Raw genomic sequence first — 17,280 nt, 5'->3', positions numbered from 1 at the left:
TGTGCAGGAGAGGAATGGAGGGTATGACAGGGGGCAGTATGTGCAGGAGAGGAATGGAGGGTATGACAGGGGGCAGTATGTGCAGGAGAGGAATGGAGGGTATGACAGGGGGCAGTATGTGCAGGAGAGGAATGGAGGGTATGACAGGGGGCAGTATGTGCAGGAGAGGAATGGAGGGTATGACAGGGGGCAGTATGTGCAGGAGAGGAATGGAGGGTATGACAGGGGGCAGTATGTGCAGGAGAGGAATGGAGGGTATGACAGGGGGCAGTATGTGCAGGAGAGGAATGGAGGGTATGACAGGGGGCAGTATGTGCAGGAGAGGAATGGAGGGTATGACAGGGGGCAGTATGTGCAGGAGAGGAATGGAGGGTATGACAGGGGGCAGTATGTGCAGGAGAGGAATGGAGGGTATGACAGGGGGCAGTATGTGCAGGAGAGGAATGGAGGGTATGACAGGGGGCAGTATGTGCAGGAGAGGAATGGAGGGTATGACAGGGGGCAGTATGTGCAGGAGAGGAATGGAGGGTATGACAGGGGGCAGTATGTGCAGGAGAGGAATGGAGGGTATGACAGGGGGCAGTATGTGCAGGAGAGGAATGGAGGGTATGACAGGGGGCAGTATGTGCAGGAGAGGAATGGAGGGTATGACAGGGGGCAGTATGTGCAGGAGAGGAATGGAGGGTATGACAGGGGGCAGTATGTGCAGGAGAGGAATGGAGGGTATGACAGGGGGCAGTATGTGCAGGAGAGGAATGGAGGGTATGACAGGGGGCAGTATGTGCAGGAGAGGAATGGAGGGTATGACAGGGGGCAGTATGTGCAGGAGAGGAATGGAGGGTATGACAGGGGGCAGTATGTGCAGGAGAGGAATGGAGGGTATGACAGGGGGCAGTATGTGCAGGAGAGGAATGGAGGGTATGACAGGGGGCAGTATGTGCAGGAGAGGAATGGAGGGTATGACAGGGGGCAGTATGTGCAGGAGAGGAATGGAGGGTATGACAGGGGGCAGTATGTGCAGGAGAGGAATGGAGGGTATGACAGGGGGCAGTATGTGCAGGAGAGGAATGGAGGGTATGACAGGGGGCAGTATGTGCAGGAGAGGAATGGAGGGTATGACAGGGGGCAGTATGTGCAGGAGAGGAATGGAGGGTATGACAGGGGGCAGTATGTGCAGGAGAGGAATGGAGGGTATGACAGGGGGCAGTATGTGCAGGAGAGGAATGGAGGGTATGACAGGGGGCAGTATGTGCAGGAGAGGAATGGAGGGTATGACAGGGGGCAGTATGTGCAGGAGAGGAATGGAGGGTATGACAGGGGGCAGTATGTGCAGGAGAGGAATGGAGGGTATGACAGGGGGCAGTATGTGCAGGAGAGGAATGGAGGGTATGACAGGGGGCAGTATGTGCAGGAGAGGAATGGAGGGTATGACAGGGGGCAGTATGTGCAGGAGAGGAATGGAGGGTATGACAGGGGGCAGTATGTGCAGGAGAGGAATGGAGGGTATGACAGGGGGCAGTATGTGCAGGAGAGGAATGGAGGGTATGACAGGGGGCAGTATGTGCAGGAGAGGAATGGAGGGTATGACAGGGGGCAGTATGTGCAGGAGAGGAGTGGAGGGGATGACAGTGGGCAGTATGTGCAGGAGAACAGAAAGGCATCTATAGGTATTATTTTTTAAACCTATGAATTTAAAGTGAACCCTTGGGCAAGTCTCTCAGATCTGACTGAAATATGGGTATAGTGTTCAAGGTATTTTAATTGCCTTTTAAACAATTCCTTCATAGTCCTGATACAAAGCATGAAGGATGTGATAGCTTTTTCTTTTTATGCAAATAGGGACTTGTTTCTCTCAGAACTGGCCCCATTTCCTCCTTCAGCACAGAGTATGAACTCTCTAAAGGTATGGTTGGAAAGTACTGAGCGCATGTGCAGGCCCCGCACAGAAAGTTTTGACAAGCAGGTTCAGTGACAATATCTTGCTGGATTGGGATCAGGTAAATAAATGACTGGCAGGGAGAGCTAGCTTTAATCATGAGACTTCAGTGAGGAAATTACAAATCCTATGGCAGGTAAAACAGTCCGGTTATATGTAATTCAGCCGTGCATTCAGCTGTTTGCCTGGAGTTCACATTTGAACAGTGTGCCATTAACAGAATAGACTTTCTCGGTCTGAAAGATACAAATAAAGGCAAAAACACCGTCTCAAATGAACCTCCTGCTGATCCAGCATTGACTCCCGTTACCCGGCTGTTGCATATACCTTCCCTTGTGTTTCTTCTCAATATATCCTGGTAACTATCTTCATTGTAAGTCCTTGGCAACTATCTGCAATGTCTCCTTTTCTCTGTCTTGACTTGCGGTAAAGAATTCAGGCCATCAATGTTTTGTATTGATGGTTGCCAGAAACAGCAGTGTTCAAGGTAGAGGCAGCAGTGCACAATTAAAAAATATTCTGTCTTTAATACCATCATATTGATTTTTTAATTATAAATAAAAATTTTAAATGATAGAGAATCTTTTCTACTGTCACACTCCATAGGGGGTTCTGCTCTGTTGTCCTGCTAAATTAGCTTTGTCATTAAATAAATATTATTACTTAAATAAGGAAAAGATATTCAATTCATTTTATATTACAGCAATGTTTCCAGTTACAAACCTGTGTTATTTTATTGTAGGTCAGCGTACACAACTGCTACTTTTTGTTTGCTAATAAGCCTTCCCTAATGGATAATTGATTTTAGAGTAAATTAAAATTTTACACAGCAGGTCTATATCTGAATGCCTCACCCAGTGAACCAAACAAGTATAGTACCGTGTCGGCATTGACCCACGGGTCTACCCTGTAAAAGTGGCATTAAAAAGGAAGTTCTTTTGCAATCTGGAAAGACTGTTTCCATACATTAGCATGAGATCACTGGGAGTCCACAGCTTGTACTAGGTACATAAGTGAAGATCCTATGGTTTGGGATATAAAGCTGAAGTTTCATTACCAGGTGGCTGGATAAAAATGTATACTTTGTAAGTTTGCGTCACTTTTATGATGCACTGTTACAAATCATAAAAACCTAATTGTCTCAATACTCATGAACAGACTATGGGGTCTATTCACGAAGCAGCCGAAGGTTCTAGTTGTAGCTTCGGCCGATCCTTCGGCTAGCTTCGGCCCCAGGACCCCTTAGTTTCAGTAGAACCGAAGGGCTGCTGTACGGTCTATTCACAATAGCCGTACAGCTCCCGAACTTAGCCGAGCGACTCAGTCGAGCCGAACGCATATGCCTCGGCTTGGCTGAGCCGCGCTGGAAGCTGGCCGAGTGGCCGGCCAATGGCAGCCTGCTTCTACAGCTGGCTCCGGCCACTTGCAGAGAGACTATTGAAATAGCCAATAGGGATCTAGCAATGCATTCCTATGGGGAAAAATATATATATATATTTTTCTATTCTGACACGGCTCCGTGTCAGAATAAAGAAAAAGCAGTGTTTTTCTCCTTTGCGGCCGGGAGCGGGAGACTCCCAGAGCGCCCGGGAGAGTTTTTTTTTTCGTTTTTTTATACCACAGCAGAACCGCTGGCCAATAGAAAACAGTTGGGCGGAGCTAGCTGTTATTGCTAGCTCTGCACGATCGTTTTCTATTTGTTTGTTTTTTACTTCTTTAACTATTTTTCTGTTCTGCTCGGTCCCTCTGAGGTATTCACTCACTGCTGTTCGGCATCTATAAGAATAGACCGAACAGCAGCGAGTGGCCTGCCGGAGGTTCGGCTTAGCTGATCCAGATGTTGGATCGGCTGAGTCGAACTCCTCCTGCACTTCGGGTCGGCTGAACATGCTGAGCATGTTCGGCCAACCCGAAGCCACCCGATGTACGGCTGATTTCAGCTAATATACGGCTGAAATCAGCCATACCAGCCTGAAGTGAATAGCCGAACAGCGTTCAGCTCACTTCACTTCAGGTTGGTCTTTCACTCGGCTGCCTATGGCAGCTTAGTGAATAGACCCCTATGTGACAGAGAATGATGGGCAGTGAGTGACCTGTCCCTTCTTTTGTAAAACACTTTACAGATTGTGTCTATTTTTCACTCACCTTACCAGAACTTGTATGGCTGTACTGTCTCTTGGCTCTTCAAAGGTTAGTTAGGATTGGTATTTTTATCCTGCATTGATGAGAACAAAGACGCCATATGAATGTGGGAGGAATTGGATGATATTGTGGGCGGATCTGTGGTAAAATTAAGGGGTTTTGGGTGCTTAATGTGCCACAGGGATAAATAAATATCTTGGTTAGGACTGGTCACCATTATTACCTGTGGTCTCCTTATTGACTTACCATGCTTTGTTCTGCACTGCGTCTCTGTGTGGAGACAGCGATCAATGTTGATGCTGGATTTTGTTTGATTCCTTACGTCAGAGCTACCAGCATGAACAGTGATCTAGAACTAGAGCAACCTGTGTCTGCAATCTCTTCATAAAACTACCAGTGTGGGTTCACTAAAAGTCCCTAACTTATTAAAACTCGCTACTGCAGCCTGTTTTGTGTGATGAATGGTCTAATCCAAACTGTCTCCTCCTCCCAAGCCTTTTGCTCAGGGGTACGCGATTCAGAAGGAGTTTCTTAAGAAATGAGCTGTTCCCTTTGTGGATTCACTGCACTGGGATATGCCAACTACCAGGGAGGAACCAGAAGTCTCTCAGCTCAAAGACAAAATAATCACATTCCTCCTTCAGTATATCCTAAGGAGATTTCCCTCCATTGTTTGAATGTGGTATGAGCTGTTTTAAGGATGAAATAATCAGAATCTAGGAAGCCGTAGATGAGAGATAAATTCAGAGTGCCCATAAGGGAGAACCTGCCTGTCATTCTACCGTTTCTAGGTAGCTTAGGCATTCAAACCTATAGGCTTAAGGACAAGGTTCCACCTTTTTCTGTCAAAGTGCATTCCACTACATCATCAGCAAGTGACTCTTGAGGTTTTCAGAATCAGGAATCTGTTTCTCAGATTTGCAAGACTGCCACCTGCTTTTCAGTTCACATGTTTGTTAAACTTTCCAAGGTGGATGTTTAGGCCTCATCTGATGCCAACTTTGGATGAAAGGTCCTTCAGGCAGTTCTGTCAGCTTCATCTAGTCCCCAGGGTTAACATATTGTTGTTGTTTTTTAGTGGGCCTGTAACGATTTGTGTGCTGTGTTGGACTTATTTTGGATGTCACCCTTTGTCCCTTAATGAACAATGACGAAAACAGGATTTTTGACTTGCTATAAAATCCTTTCTTGGTGTTAATTAAGAGACACAGGTCCCACCCCATTGTGTTTATGATCCATCCCTGCTATTGTTTTTCCACAAAACTGAAGCAAAATGGGTGTGGGAGGGGTTATACCTGGCTGATTAAAAGCTTTGTTTGCCTGTGTCAAATCTCCTGCAGACAGCAGTATCACCCAGTTGTCTCAGAATTTTTCTGACCGTGTGTCCCTTAATGAACTCTAAGAAAAGGATTTTATAGTCAGTCAAAAATCCTGTTTATTTTTTCAATCTACTGCTTAGGTGCAATTACCATTTATAAATGTTCCCTATCATTCCCTAACATAGCAAATTATCACTTTTTGGGTTCAGGAGAAACCGGGACCCTGTTGAGTGGTTGTAGCACACCCAAATTCTTAAAGGCTGACCGTACATTTATTTATTTTGGACAGATGACTTGTATCCAGGCATAAAAACATTTATTATTTAGCCTGCAAGAATAAGTGGTTGATTAATCCTAGCTACAGCTAAAAAACATAATCAGTGTAAAGGTGGCCATACACTCCACAACCATCGCAAGACCTTAGTCTTGCGATGGTTGTACAGGGATTAAAAAAACGTACGATGTGCCTATCTTGGACAGGCAGATCGCACTCTCGATCATCGCAAGCCCGCCCCCCCTGAGGGGCGGGCTTCCGATGACCGCAATGCTGAACGGGCAGTGTGCGCGTGCGCACACCGGCCCGTTCGGCATTTGTCTTCCGAGCACCGTTCTAACCAGCCGAGAATCGTACGATTCCCGGCTGGTTTTCGAACATGCTGGTTCGACAGAAGACGTGCGACCGTACAGTAGAAACGGTCGCACGTCCCCGTTCACACTGCTCGATTATCGTACGAAAAACCGATCGCATACGATTATCGTACGATAATCGTGCAGTGTATGGGCACCTTAAGGCAGGAGTGGAGGAGGTCAGTTCAGTAAAATTTTCATTGAGCAGAGGTCCGAATCACAATGCGGACAGAACTGTCACTCAGTCTGTGTCCATACCCTGGTCCGCCATTCAGGCTGCATTCACACCAGCAGCAGCACTACAACGCACAGCTGCTGGTTTGTGTTGCCAGCCACTGTGCTAATTTTCCGGCACATCACACTGTTTTTTTATTTTTTTGCAAGAACTCCCCCTCGTTTACATTTACGTGCTTGCCGTACAGGCCCGTGTTCAGTCGAATCAGATGGTGGGGGTGGCAAGGTTGGTTTAAATGGGTTTTTTTTGTATTATATTTTTAAATGTTATTCTTATCTCCTAACTTTTGCTATTACAAAGGGGCTAACAAGCCCCTATGTGACATCATTTGGAGGTGACAGGTTCTCTTTATGGAGACCCCTTATGTCTCCGCTACCCTCCAATACAGACGACCAAGCACAGGATTGTCCAGGCACTTGAACCGGGTATTGACAGCTCTGAAGCAGGGAGCCCTGAGAGCACTTCGCTTCCTTCTTCATTTATCACAGAGCAGATTGGGGAATTGCCATTCTTCGGTCTGCACCCTGGCACCCTCTGCCACTGTCCCGGGCTCCCCAGGGTAGTGGGGGACCCCAAAACCAACAACGGGGTGGACCAAGTACGGTACGGAAGGGCTGGCTGTTCCCCCCTTATAGGCAACCCTGCTTGACACCATTGGTTGTCAGTATGCAGCATCCTAGCAACCAATGACTGAAGCGGAGGCGGTCCTGCACTAAGTTATGGTTAGCAGTGGATGCACCAGGCTTGGAGGCCGATGTATTCACTGTCAGGCAGCCATAACCCAGTGCAGGTTGACAATCACGGTCTGGACAAAACCGTTACTCGGTCCGTGTCTTTACTGTGGTCTGCCATTTAGTGACGGCTGGTTTAAGGGTTTTGGCCAGGCTATGGATATAACTAACTTCTGTATGTGGTTGTGTTTTTTGTCTTGTTGGGGCTTAATGCTAATGTAGGTAAATCATTCTTAGATTACAGACCTCACCAGTACAACAAAACGTGGTGAAGAAGTGAAGATAACAGTGACGCTGACAAGTACACTGCCGCCAGGGTCCCCCGTCTGCATTCAATTCTATGGGGTTCTTTTCAAGAGGTATATGATCCAGTACATTATGTACAAGTTCTTGTGGTCTTTCTGCTAGATAGAAATATTCCCCTCTAGTCTAGTGCTGCATGAGCTTGTGGCTAAAATTGTGTCTCCTCATTCCTGGTGCTAAGTCCGAGTTCCAGAGCTTCATGGTATCATTTAGTTAGATTCCGTGACACATTATGATAATCATTTCGATCATCTTGTCTTATGCTGCCTATAGTCAGTCCCACCTTGGAATAGGCCTTTACCCTTTTGGGAGCCAGTCACTAAAGAATGTTCTAAGTATTGAAAACCTAGTTAATTTATTGATGGGTTGTTTTCTTTTAAATTGCTGTTTATATGGTCTAAATTATGCACCCAATGATCAATTATAATATAGGTAATAGGTGGTGGTGGTAGTATAGAAAGCTCTCACTACCCTTATAAAACCTCAAGACAGGATAGATGTATACACGTAGAAATGTGGGTGAAAAGAGACGAGGGAGAAAATATAGGGAGGGAAAGAAATGTTTCCCAAGGGACAAGAATGGAAAAGGAAAAAAGGGAGCTAGGACTGAAGAAGAAAAAAAGAGAGTAATGGGGGAGTAAAAAGAAAACAGCTCCCATCCCCTACCACAGACCCATAAGTAATCAATTGCAGGTATCTAGAAACCATATAGAATGTCTGAGGTATCTCAAAATGCGAGCCAGGCAGACCAAGTAAAAGTGAACCGTTCCCACAGGTGTTCCAAAAAAAGCTATGCATCTAGTTCCAGTGTCCATCCAGGCAAGGTAGGTATCGTGGAAGTACGTCAATGTCGTGGGGTGACAGCCGTAGCAGCAGGCAGAAAATGACAAAGAACACTTCTTTTCACAGACTTTAGGCAGCCTGGAATTATGGATAGTAAAATAATTTATGGGTGTCATTCAAGACCCTGGAACCTGTCACTTTATGGTACACTTCTAAAGCCCTCTGCCAAAATTCTTTGATAGAAGGGCTGCTTCACCATGCCGTGTCCGGAGGCTCTTGACACCTCCAACAAGAGAAAGATATATAGACACATATACTTGCTATTGACAAAGAATGTGAGAGAATAAAAGACTTTTCCCAATCATCTGGACAGATGAAAAGGCCCAATTTCCCTCTCCCAGACAGAGTTGAAGGGAGGCAGAACAACAAGAGAGGATGCAGGAGAGGTTAGACTAAAGGAGCAACACTGTGGCCCCTTTAACCCTTTCGCTGCCAAGCCCTCCGGAACATTTTTCAAATCAGCTGGCCAAGCCATTTTTGCAATTTTTTCCTATTGATTTGATTTTTAACTGCTGGGTTTGCTAGCGTTTGTAAAAGACCCCCCAAACCATATATTTTCTGAAAGCGCAGGCCCGATAGAATAAAAAGATGGTGATACTTGTTGTGATTGAGTGGTATCAAATCTTGGTAAAATATTAATAATAGGGTGGTGTCTGAATTATACTTAGATTTAATAGACAGTGCCTCCAGCCGATTACGGCAAATAATAAATAACTTAACAACCAGTATGAATTCAGTTCAGACACTTGATAACACACCCCAAACCACTTCCCTGTTTATCTAGTAACCAGGGGAGGCTGGACTGTCATGAGAGCTTGTCGGAGCCGGCTTTAATATGACTGCCGGCTTCGACAAGCTCTCATTGTAATGACAGCTGGTCCCGTCCAATAGAAAACAGTTGGGCGGCGAAGCTAGCTGTCACTGCTAACTCCGCCCAATCATTTTCACCTTTTTTTCTACTTTTTCTATTCTGCTCGGTACCACAGAGGTACCGAGCAGAATAGCTGAGCCGAACAGCAACGAGTAGCCTGCCGTCCCGCTGCCACAGACCCTACAAGCAGCGGGGATCCATGGAGTCTCTCATCCCTCCCTGGGGTGGCTCCAGGTTGCGCCCGGTATTTTTGATGATAGCAGTCATCAGCGGCTAAAGCGACCATGAGCTTATAGTAGAACTGTAAATGCCAGGTCCGTACGGCATACTGAGCTGGCCAGCCAGAAGCACTTTTGTACCTCCGTATGCCGTACGTCCTTGCTAGCGAAAGGTTTAAAAGGGAACATTCTATCCTCTGGCATTATAGGTACACAATTTAAGACAGGTTGGAGCCACCACAGTATGGGCCATGGCGAGGGGTGGGAGGAAAGTGGGAGGAAAAGCAGAAAGAAAAAAGGGAAAGTAAAAAAGGAAAACACAAGAGTAGTACAGGAGAAAAAGGGGGAAAAGGAAGCAAAGAAAAGATGCGTTCATGCACTTGGTGGAGTAAAGTCCTAGCAAATGCTAGAAATACCCAGTCCTGCCTACAGGCTGGGAAAGCCTCCGTGGGAGGTAGTAGTTGAAGATGGATGTGCATGAGGTACACCTGCAACAAATATACAGTAGGTCTAGCAGATTCTATAGAAAAGAGAAGAGGAAAAAAAGCAAATGACCATTGAATACTCAATGGAAATACCCAGCCGATCTACAACATACAAGAATAACAATTATAATTGATAGAAAACCAATAAGTCATAATAACGTACAGTTAGGTGGGCCAGAAAACCCTTCGGGACCCAGAGTGTACACAGAGCCCACAATATCAAGATGATCCAGGCAGAGGAAGAAGATATGTTAGGGAGGGAGGCCCCAATCAGTAAAACACATCGCTGACAACACAGCCCACAAATCAATAACAGTTAAATATGTTTGCAAAACGTATGAGCCATAACAGAAAAATAAAGGAAAAGAGAAAAGTTCTCCAAGCAAAGCTAACAAACCAACAAGGAGACAGGGTAGCCACCATGAGATGCAGCTTGTGCGCATGAGGAGTACTGCCATCGAAGATACACTCATCCTTCGCTTGAAGTTAGCCGTCGTGCCTCCTGGCCATTTGGGGGCCAACAGGGCCTCCTATGGTGTTGTGGTAGAGAATCAGACAAAGATGGTGGATTGCCAGCCAGCTGTACTTTGAGCCAGTTGGGGACTGATACAGAAGCAAACAAAACAAGTCCGGTAGTTGCGCAGGCAAGCAAAACTAGAATTCCTTTGCGAATCTGAATGCTGATTGGGTGTCTCCAGCAATGGGTGGCATCTGCCTGGCGAATTACACGGCCAAGGTAATGCGGGAAAGATCCGGAGGCAGATGTATGTTAGCACCATCAAAGCCGATCGGCCCCGTGCGCCAAGCACACCTCATATTTTCCTCTTTAATGCTGAAGTACAAGTACTCCTTACTCATTCACAAGAGGGACAGCATCCGATGCAAAGGTGCTTTTTTAGGGGGACCCCTTTTAACTTGGGGTTCCCTCCTAACATTCCCACCAGACCTAAAGGGTCTGGTATGGTTTGGGAGGGGGGCCCCACAATGTTTTTATTTCTGTTGATATGTAATTTTTTTTATGCTTGCTGGCATTCGGCAATTTACATTCTGCTGTTCGGCCCTTATGAGAATAGGGGTGAATAGCAGAGATTGAACTGCAAAATGCTTGTCTCAGCCGATCCAGATGTTAGATCGGCTGAGGCGAATGTGATCTTCACTATGGGTCAGCCGAACGTGCTAAAACGACTAAACCGAAGGGAGCCGGAGCCGAACGAAGGGAGCCGAAGCCAGGGTTCGGCTCCCTTCACTTCAGCTCGGTTATGCCTTTGGCAGCTTAGTGAATGACCCCCCTGGTCTCAAGTCTGATCACCTGATTTCCTCTAGGTCCTAGGGGTTGGGAGAACATGCCAAAATAAGGTATTGGGCATTTTTCCCAGTATTTAAAAACAAAATTCTAAATACTGGGTAATATTGGAGAATAATAATATGTTTGTTTTTCTAGGATCTTTAGATGCCTTAACATGTACCAAGTGGGACGCAATTACTACAATCCTTCCAATCCTGTGGAAATCCCTCAGCATAAGTACTACATTATTAATTATTACCATCTTGCTTTGCATATTACAAGCAAAAGTAATTTATATGTATAAATGTAAATGAACCTAAAGCTGCACTCCAGGCATATTGCTAAATGGACACAAGAAATATATATGACCAAAGGATTTGTAGCTCTTGTCATCCAGTTCTGTGCTTTACACACCTCTGTGAGACAGTACCCCCAGTCTGAAGACTTGACTTTTTTTGTAGCTAGGCCTCCTCTGTGCCCACAGTCTGCGACTGTACAGGAAACCATCAACAGCGGAATGATGATAGTTTCTATGCTCTCTCCCCATGTGTATGCAGTACAAATTGATTGGCTTCAAGTGCTGTCCCTCCCTCTCCCAATCTGGATTCTGATGCACAGAGGAGTACACATGCAGATTGGGTTAGAGAAATACATAATTGTAGTAATACTACTGAAAAATGGCCTGGCCAGGAAGGGGGTCTAAACACCTGGTCTTTAAGTGGTTAATATGTGCCTGTAGTTCAGCTTTAATCTCAGGCCTACAATTAATGCATTTTTCTTTTTCTTCATTAAAGGACACAGTGGAGATCTGGAACCTTAGACCTTCGGGTTTAAGCGCTACCTTCAGGAGTAGGAAACTAGGCACAAGAACAAAAGCACATGCCCCTGTTGGAACCCTTCTGTCTGGCATCCTTCCATCAGAAAATAAAGGAATTGGATGGGAAATTTTCAGGTGAACAGTGACAGCAGCAAATTGGATGCTGTCACTGTTCGGGTAATCTGACAGCGGCAGTTTGTATTCCCCCTAGCTCAGCCACCGAGCGCATGCATAGCCTTAGCTACTTGCGGGATCGGCTGGGACAGGTCTTTCGTGGATTTGGGCAGACAGTGAGTTTTCACAAGAGAGGCACATGTGACATAGTGCCTTGTTGCTTTGTGTCCTCCGGGACAATCTATGCACATCCTGCAAAGATTGGTAAGTATGTGAACCCACATAACCTACCCCTTCCATTCCTTTCCCTGGGTGGTGACTGAGATCACTTTGTGGGTGCCCCTGTATTGCCCATCATCTATTCCTTTCCCCCATTTAGTGTGTTGTTGTTTGCACTTACTATTTTTTTTATCTTGGCCTGGATTCGTGTTTACTTTCGGCTGGATCTCCAACATCCAAGTTGGAGCAGGTGCTGGCAACCATGTTGGGGGTGGGCACTGGAGGATATATTGACTATGGCCAGCGCCAGCAGCCATTGGATAACTGACCATGGGTGCCTAGCTATGGGATCATATCCAGCGCCCTTCCACTCCACTGAAACGCAGAGCAGCTTTTTCCTGCCTGTATGCTCTGCAGATTTCCTCTTAGTCCTGCAGCATTTCTGGATCCAGGGTGCATGGAGTATGTTGATCCCACTGGCTTCTCCCCCCGGATGTGCTAGTCCCCAGTTATGGTGTTACATATCTCTGCTAGTTACCATGTGTTATGACCTGGGGGGCTGGACATGTCCTGGGAGACTATGGGGATTGAACTCCTTTATGCCTATCATACTGTTGATTATGGTTAACAGGCATCTCTACCTCTGGAGCCAAACAAGAAAGTGCTCTACTTTCTTCCTCCAATGCAGTTCCATGGAACATCTGTGCACCACCAGCCCTGGAGAGTTATCCAATCCAGATTCAGTGAAACTGGGCAATTAGGTGATGCTTGTGATTCTGAATTGGCCCAGACAGATGCAGTATTCTGTCCGAAGATTACTGGCAGTTTCTCAATGGGCTGTTCCAAACCATCTGGATTTTCAGTTCTATGAACCAATTTATCATATTACTATATGACTATTGTTAGTCATATATATAGTACTACTATTACTATATAATATATTATTATATGACTACGATTGCTGGCTTAATGGCCTAGCTGTTGAAGAGACGGTGGTCTCTCTGAATCAGTCATTCCCTTGTTTATAGTTAGGTGGTCTACCTTCTGTAAGTCCTACCATTGCGTATAGAAGGTGTGCTTCGCATTTTAAGAAACTTTCACCTCGTTTTAGTTCTGCAGTCATGGATCAACATTTTGGACCTGACTACTGTTGAGAGATGAACCTTAACGATTGCGATCTAATTCACAAAGACCATTAGTTCCCCGTTCCTTGGTTAAGACCTTTGTATAAGATGGGTCCTTTGTAGCTCCCCCAGTACAACCTCCCCCTAGGATATGCTTTTGTTTTTTTGTGCCTAGTGTCCTTCCCTTGAAGGTGGTGCTATATAATTCAGTGGTCTGAGATTCAAGGTCTCCAATGTCTCCTTCAATGAACGCAGAGAAAAGGATTTTACAGTGTAAAAAGGTAAGTATTTTTTCTAATGGTTTTATGTGACGAGTGTGTATTTCTGATCATATGCTCCTTGAATACTAAACATTCCACATGCCTCTCTAGGTGAGATTAGATTCTACACTCCATAGTTTCATCTCAGGTACTGGCTTGTCTCCACCAAAGCAATCAATGATACCAGCAACAGATGCAAAATGATATTTTTCCTTTGTTAAAATAGCCAGCAGGAGCAAGTCCTGGTCCGATGCATTTCACGCTAGGCCCAGCACTTTCTCTTTTGAATAGTAGGAGTGTAATAGTGTAATTACCCTATAAGGCTTGATTCAGACCATTGTGTGTGGGCTACAACATTAGTACAACACACTACGTCTTTTATAAGGGCGAAGAAGTATGTTGTGACCAATAGCACCCCAACTCATTTAAACAGTAGGAGCCAACACATCTGCGCATGTCCGAATGTGTACATGGATTACAGTGTTCTTTGTTCACCAAAACATGTGCTAGTGCATTTTGTATACATTGAGGATTCTTAATAACCCATTCAAAGTAAATACACTGGCTTGAGGCATGTTATCAATGCACACTAAAAGTTAATATGCATGCAAAGGTGTAAATACAGCCTTTAAGAATTATTTCTGCAACAGAACTATCTGCAAAGAATACATTTGCAGCAAATCCTCCTGTGACAGCGCTGTCTCCGCCCCCACACCACTCTGCCGGACTGTGATAGGCGGCTGAGCGGTGTGGGAGGAGAGACGCCGGCCGCTCACAGCGCTCTCGTCCTGCAGCGCTCAGCCGGCTGTCACTTTCTTTTCTCCCCGCTGGAACAGCGCCCAGCGTGGAAAAAAGAAACCAGGGATGTGCCGATGTATCGGCCGACACATGGCTCTTTCGGCATTATGCCAAAAGTGCCATTTTTGGCCGATATATCGGTGCATCCCTAGCAGCAAATCATTTTATCAGATGTCTCCCATGCTTAAGAGTAATTAGAAATCGTTTTCATACCCAGGATCTTTAAAATGTTGTTTGTAGTTTTGTTGTAGAATGTCTGGCTTTAAAGAATATTTCAACTCGGGAACAAAAATCAAATATACGTCAGCTTTCCAGACTTTAGATGTGTTGGTTGCCTAAAGTCCATCTTCTGCAAGTGCAGAACAGTACCTGTTGATCTTGTATTCGAAGTTAGGATGACAGTGCTTCTTCTCCATAGATACAGTGCAGTAAGTGAGTGTTGTCACCCTAGGACAGGAAGTGTGTTACTGGCAGGATTACTAGGTGAAAATCAAGGAGAAAAAGACTCAACAAGACTTATAAGCTGCAGTATTTTACATTTTTGGTTTTGGTTTTAAATATAATTTAAAGCAACATTGTAGCCACCTAATCATACATACAGTACACACTTGTGGCAACGCATGCTAAAAACTCCAAGCAGGATACAACGCATCGCAACAGCCCACAATGCACATATCCTTTGTTGTGTGCTGTGTTATTAAAAAAAGGGTTTTATGCATTTTTAAAATCCATTGCAATGTGTTGGCAGCCGTTTCAGAAAAAATGCACTGCCCTAACACAACATACATTAAAGTGACTCTAAACTCAGGAGTTACATCTTAAAAATACATTCATGCACCTTAACTATTAACAAAAATGCATCTTATTTGTGTATCACTCGACTGTAGAGCCTCAAATCTCTGAATTGGTGCTGACAGTGTCCTTCCTTCTGGAGGGGGGCTACTTTTGTATCCCATGGTCCCTGCCTGTGTTGTAAAGTAGTCACCTCTCCAAACTCACTCCTGTGATGGACTACAATCTCTCATTTAGTTTACTAATTTGTATTGAGATTGGTTTGAAGCATAATTTTATTTTTCTATGTAATGTATATATAAAAACAATGTTGACCAAGTGCTTGTAGGTGCATGTGATCTCCTCCTGATCCATGTTGTCCTTGCTGAGCTAGCTTGGCCCTTTCCCCAACACCCCCATTTTCATGTGACTGTGTTCTGGTTGTGCTACTTTTGTTGGGGAAAAAAACATAATATAAGATAGAATTTCCCATTTAATAGTTCTTTGGTCTCTTTGATATTCCACTTTGTTTTGTTCCATTTTGCAAGACAAAAACACATGAAGTGTTTAAGGCTCTGATAGTGCAACAATATTTGTTAAATAAATGTGAATGACCGAGTATAGTAAAATTCCTATAAAAGAATTCCCTCCGCTGGTTTGCTGCACTATCCAGACTCATGGGTTCAAAGTGTTGCCATAATGCAGGACAGTGTGTGTGCCAGTGAGTTTAACACGCTTTACCTATAACATTTACAAATATTTTGTTGATATGTAAACTATAATATTTATTACAGGGTAATGGCATTTACCACACAAGACTAAATCCGATTCTAAGTTGTCACACTTTACAAGATAAAATCAATTGATGGTTGCTATGCAGCAGATTGTCCAGTAGAGCTCCCGCGTTTTATAGTTCTTTCGGCTGCTCTGGCTTTGCACCATTGTAGACATCAATTCTTACAAAGAGACTTTTTTTCAGGTTTATCCTCATTGTCGGTTTTATTTTTGTCATCAGGTTGATGCTGTGGCCTGGATTCTCAATATCTGTTATGCATCTGGAAAGGCAGTTAACTCTGAGTGCGGACGTCAGCCACAAAGTCCTGCGTAATGAGACGGTCCTAAACTCCATGAACGACATCTACACAAGGGTACCGGAAGAAAGGTTCACCGAGGCCTGCGAGAAAGAGTTTCTGGGGCTGGTTGTGCTAACCAGGTATTCAATATTGGATATCAAAACATGCTTAAAGAGGAAGTTCATTACACATTTAAAAACTATCTCTTCTGCTTTAGTATTTTGGTTTATTTTGTTTCTTAGTTGAAGATTCTACTACCGAGAGCTGCTAGGTGATTCATATCAGATATTATTAAGTCCTAGCAGTCTCTAGCTAGCTGACAAATTGAGAGATTCATGGCGGATAAGTTAAATCCTGGAAGTTTCTCTAGTTGTCATTTCTGGTCTCAGTACTTAGGCTTTCTCCTGCCATGGTCCTGTGTTCCTGTTTTCATCATGGATTACCTGGCCATTCTTATGTCGGGTACAGTGTCCTGGAGTCGTGAGTAAAAAAAATAAAGGTATTTTCCTAATATTTATAAGGTTGGGTGTTTTCCCTCCTTTTTATTTTACTTGGATTATGTGCTTTTATACTCCTATTTGGATAAATTCCTTTTCATTTGGAATTTGAATAATTTTATTTACAATTCCTGCTGTCTGTTTAACCAGTTGACATCCGCGGTGTTAAACCCCCTTCCCATCCAGGCCATTTTTCAGTATTCAGCGCTGCGGTACTTTAACATTTATTCCGTCATGCAGCGCTGTACTGAAATGAATTTTATACCATTTTTTGGGGACAGATAGAGCTTTCTTTTGGTGGTATTTATTCACCACTGGGGGTTTTATTTTTTTACTATATTAAGGAAAAATTACCGAAATTTAAAAAAAAAAAAAAACAGTTTCCCCAATATTAAATGATAAAACATTTCTTATTACCCAATTTTTTGGTAAAATATAAAAGATGGGGTCACGTCGGGTAAAAAGACACTAAACATGTCAAGCCTTAAAATTGCGTGCGCGCGCGAAACCTCAAAAAACGATAATACCCAAAATTGGCCATAGGCGACGCTTTAAAAGCTGTTACCGCTCATCAGTTTAGTGTTATCAGTGATTGATGGCCCTAAAATGATT

General features: G+C 44.4%; 1 protein-coding gene across 1 annotated transcript in view; it reads left to right on the top strand.

The window, feature by feature from the left end:
* Window positions 1-17,280, top strand: part of PIWIL4 (piwi like RNA-mediated gene silencing 4) — a 138,498-nt gene that overhangs the window by 40,621 nt on the left and 80,597 nt on the right. The window contains exons 6-8 of the mRNA XM_018556805.1: window positions 7,228-7,349; window positions 11,152-11,232; window positions 16,114-16,311. Coding sequence (XP_018412307.1) covers window positions 7,228-7,349; window positions 11,152-11,232; window positions 16,114-16,311 — 401 coding nt within the window. The remainder of the gene's footprint in view (window positions 1-7,227; window positions 7,350-11,151; window positions 11,233-16,113; window positions 16,312-17,280) is intronic.

This window comes from Nanorana parkeri, unplaced genomic scaffold, assembly GCF_000935625.1.
Source record: "Nanorana parkeri isolate BGI_ZX_2015 unplaced genomic scaffold, ASM93562v1 scaffold254, whole genome shotgun sequence".
NCBI classification, from domain to species: Eukaryota; Metazoa; Chordata; class Amphibia; order Anura; family Dicroglossidae; genus Nanorana; species Nanorana parkeri.
This window is presented reverse-complemented; position numbering and strand designations above follow the sequence as displayed.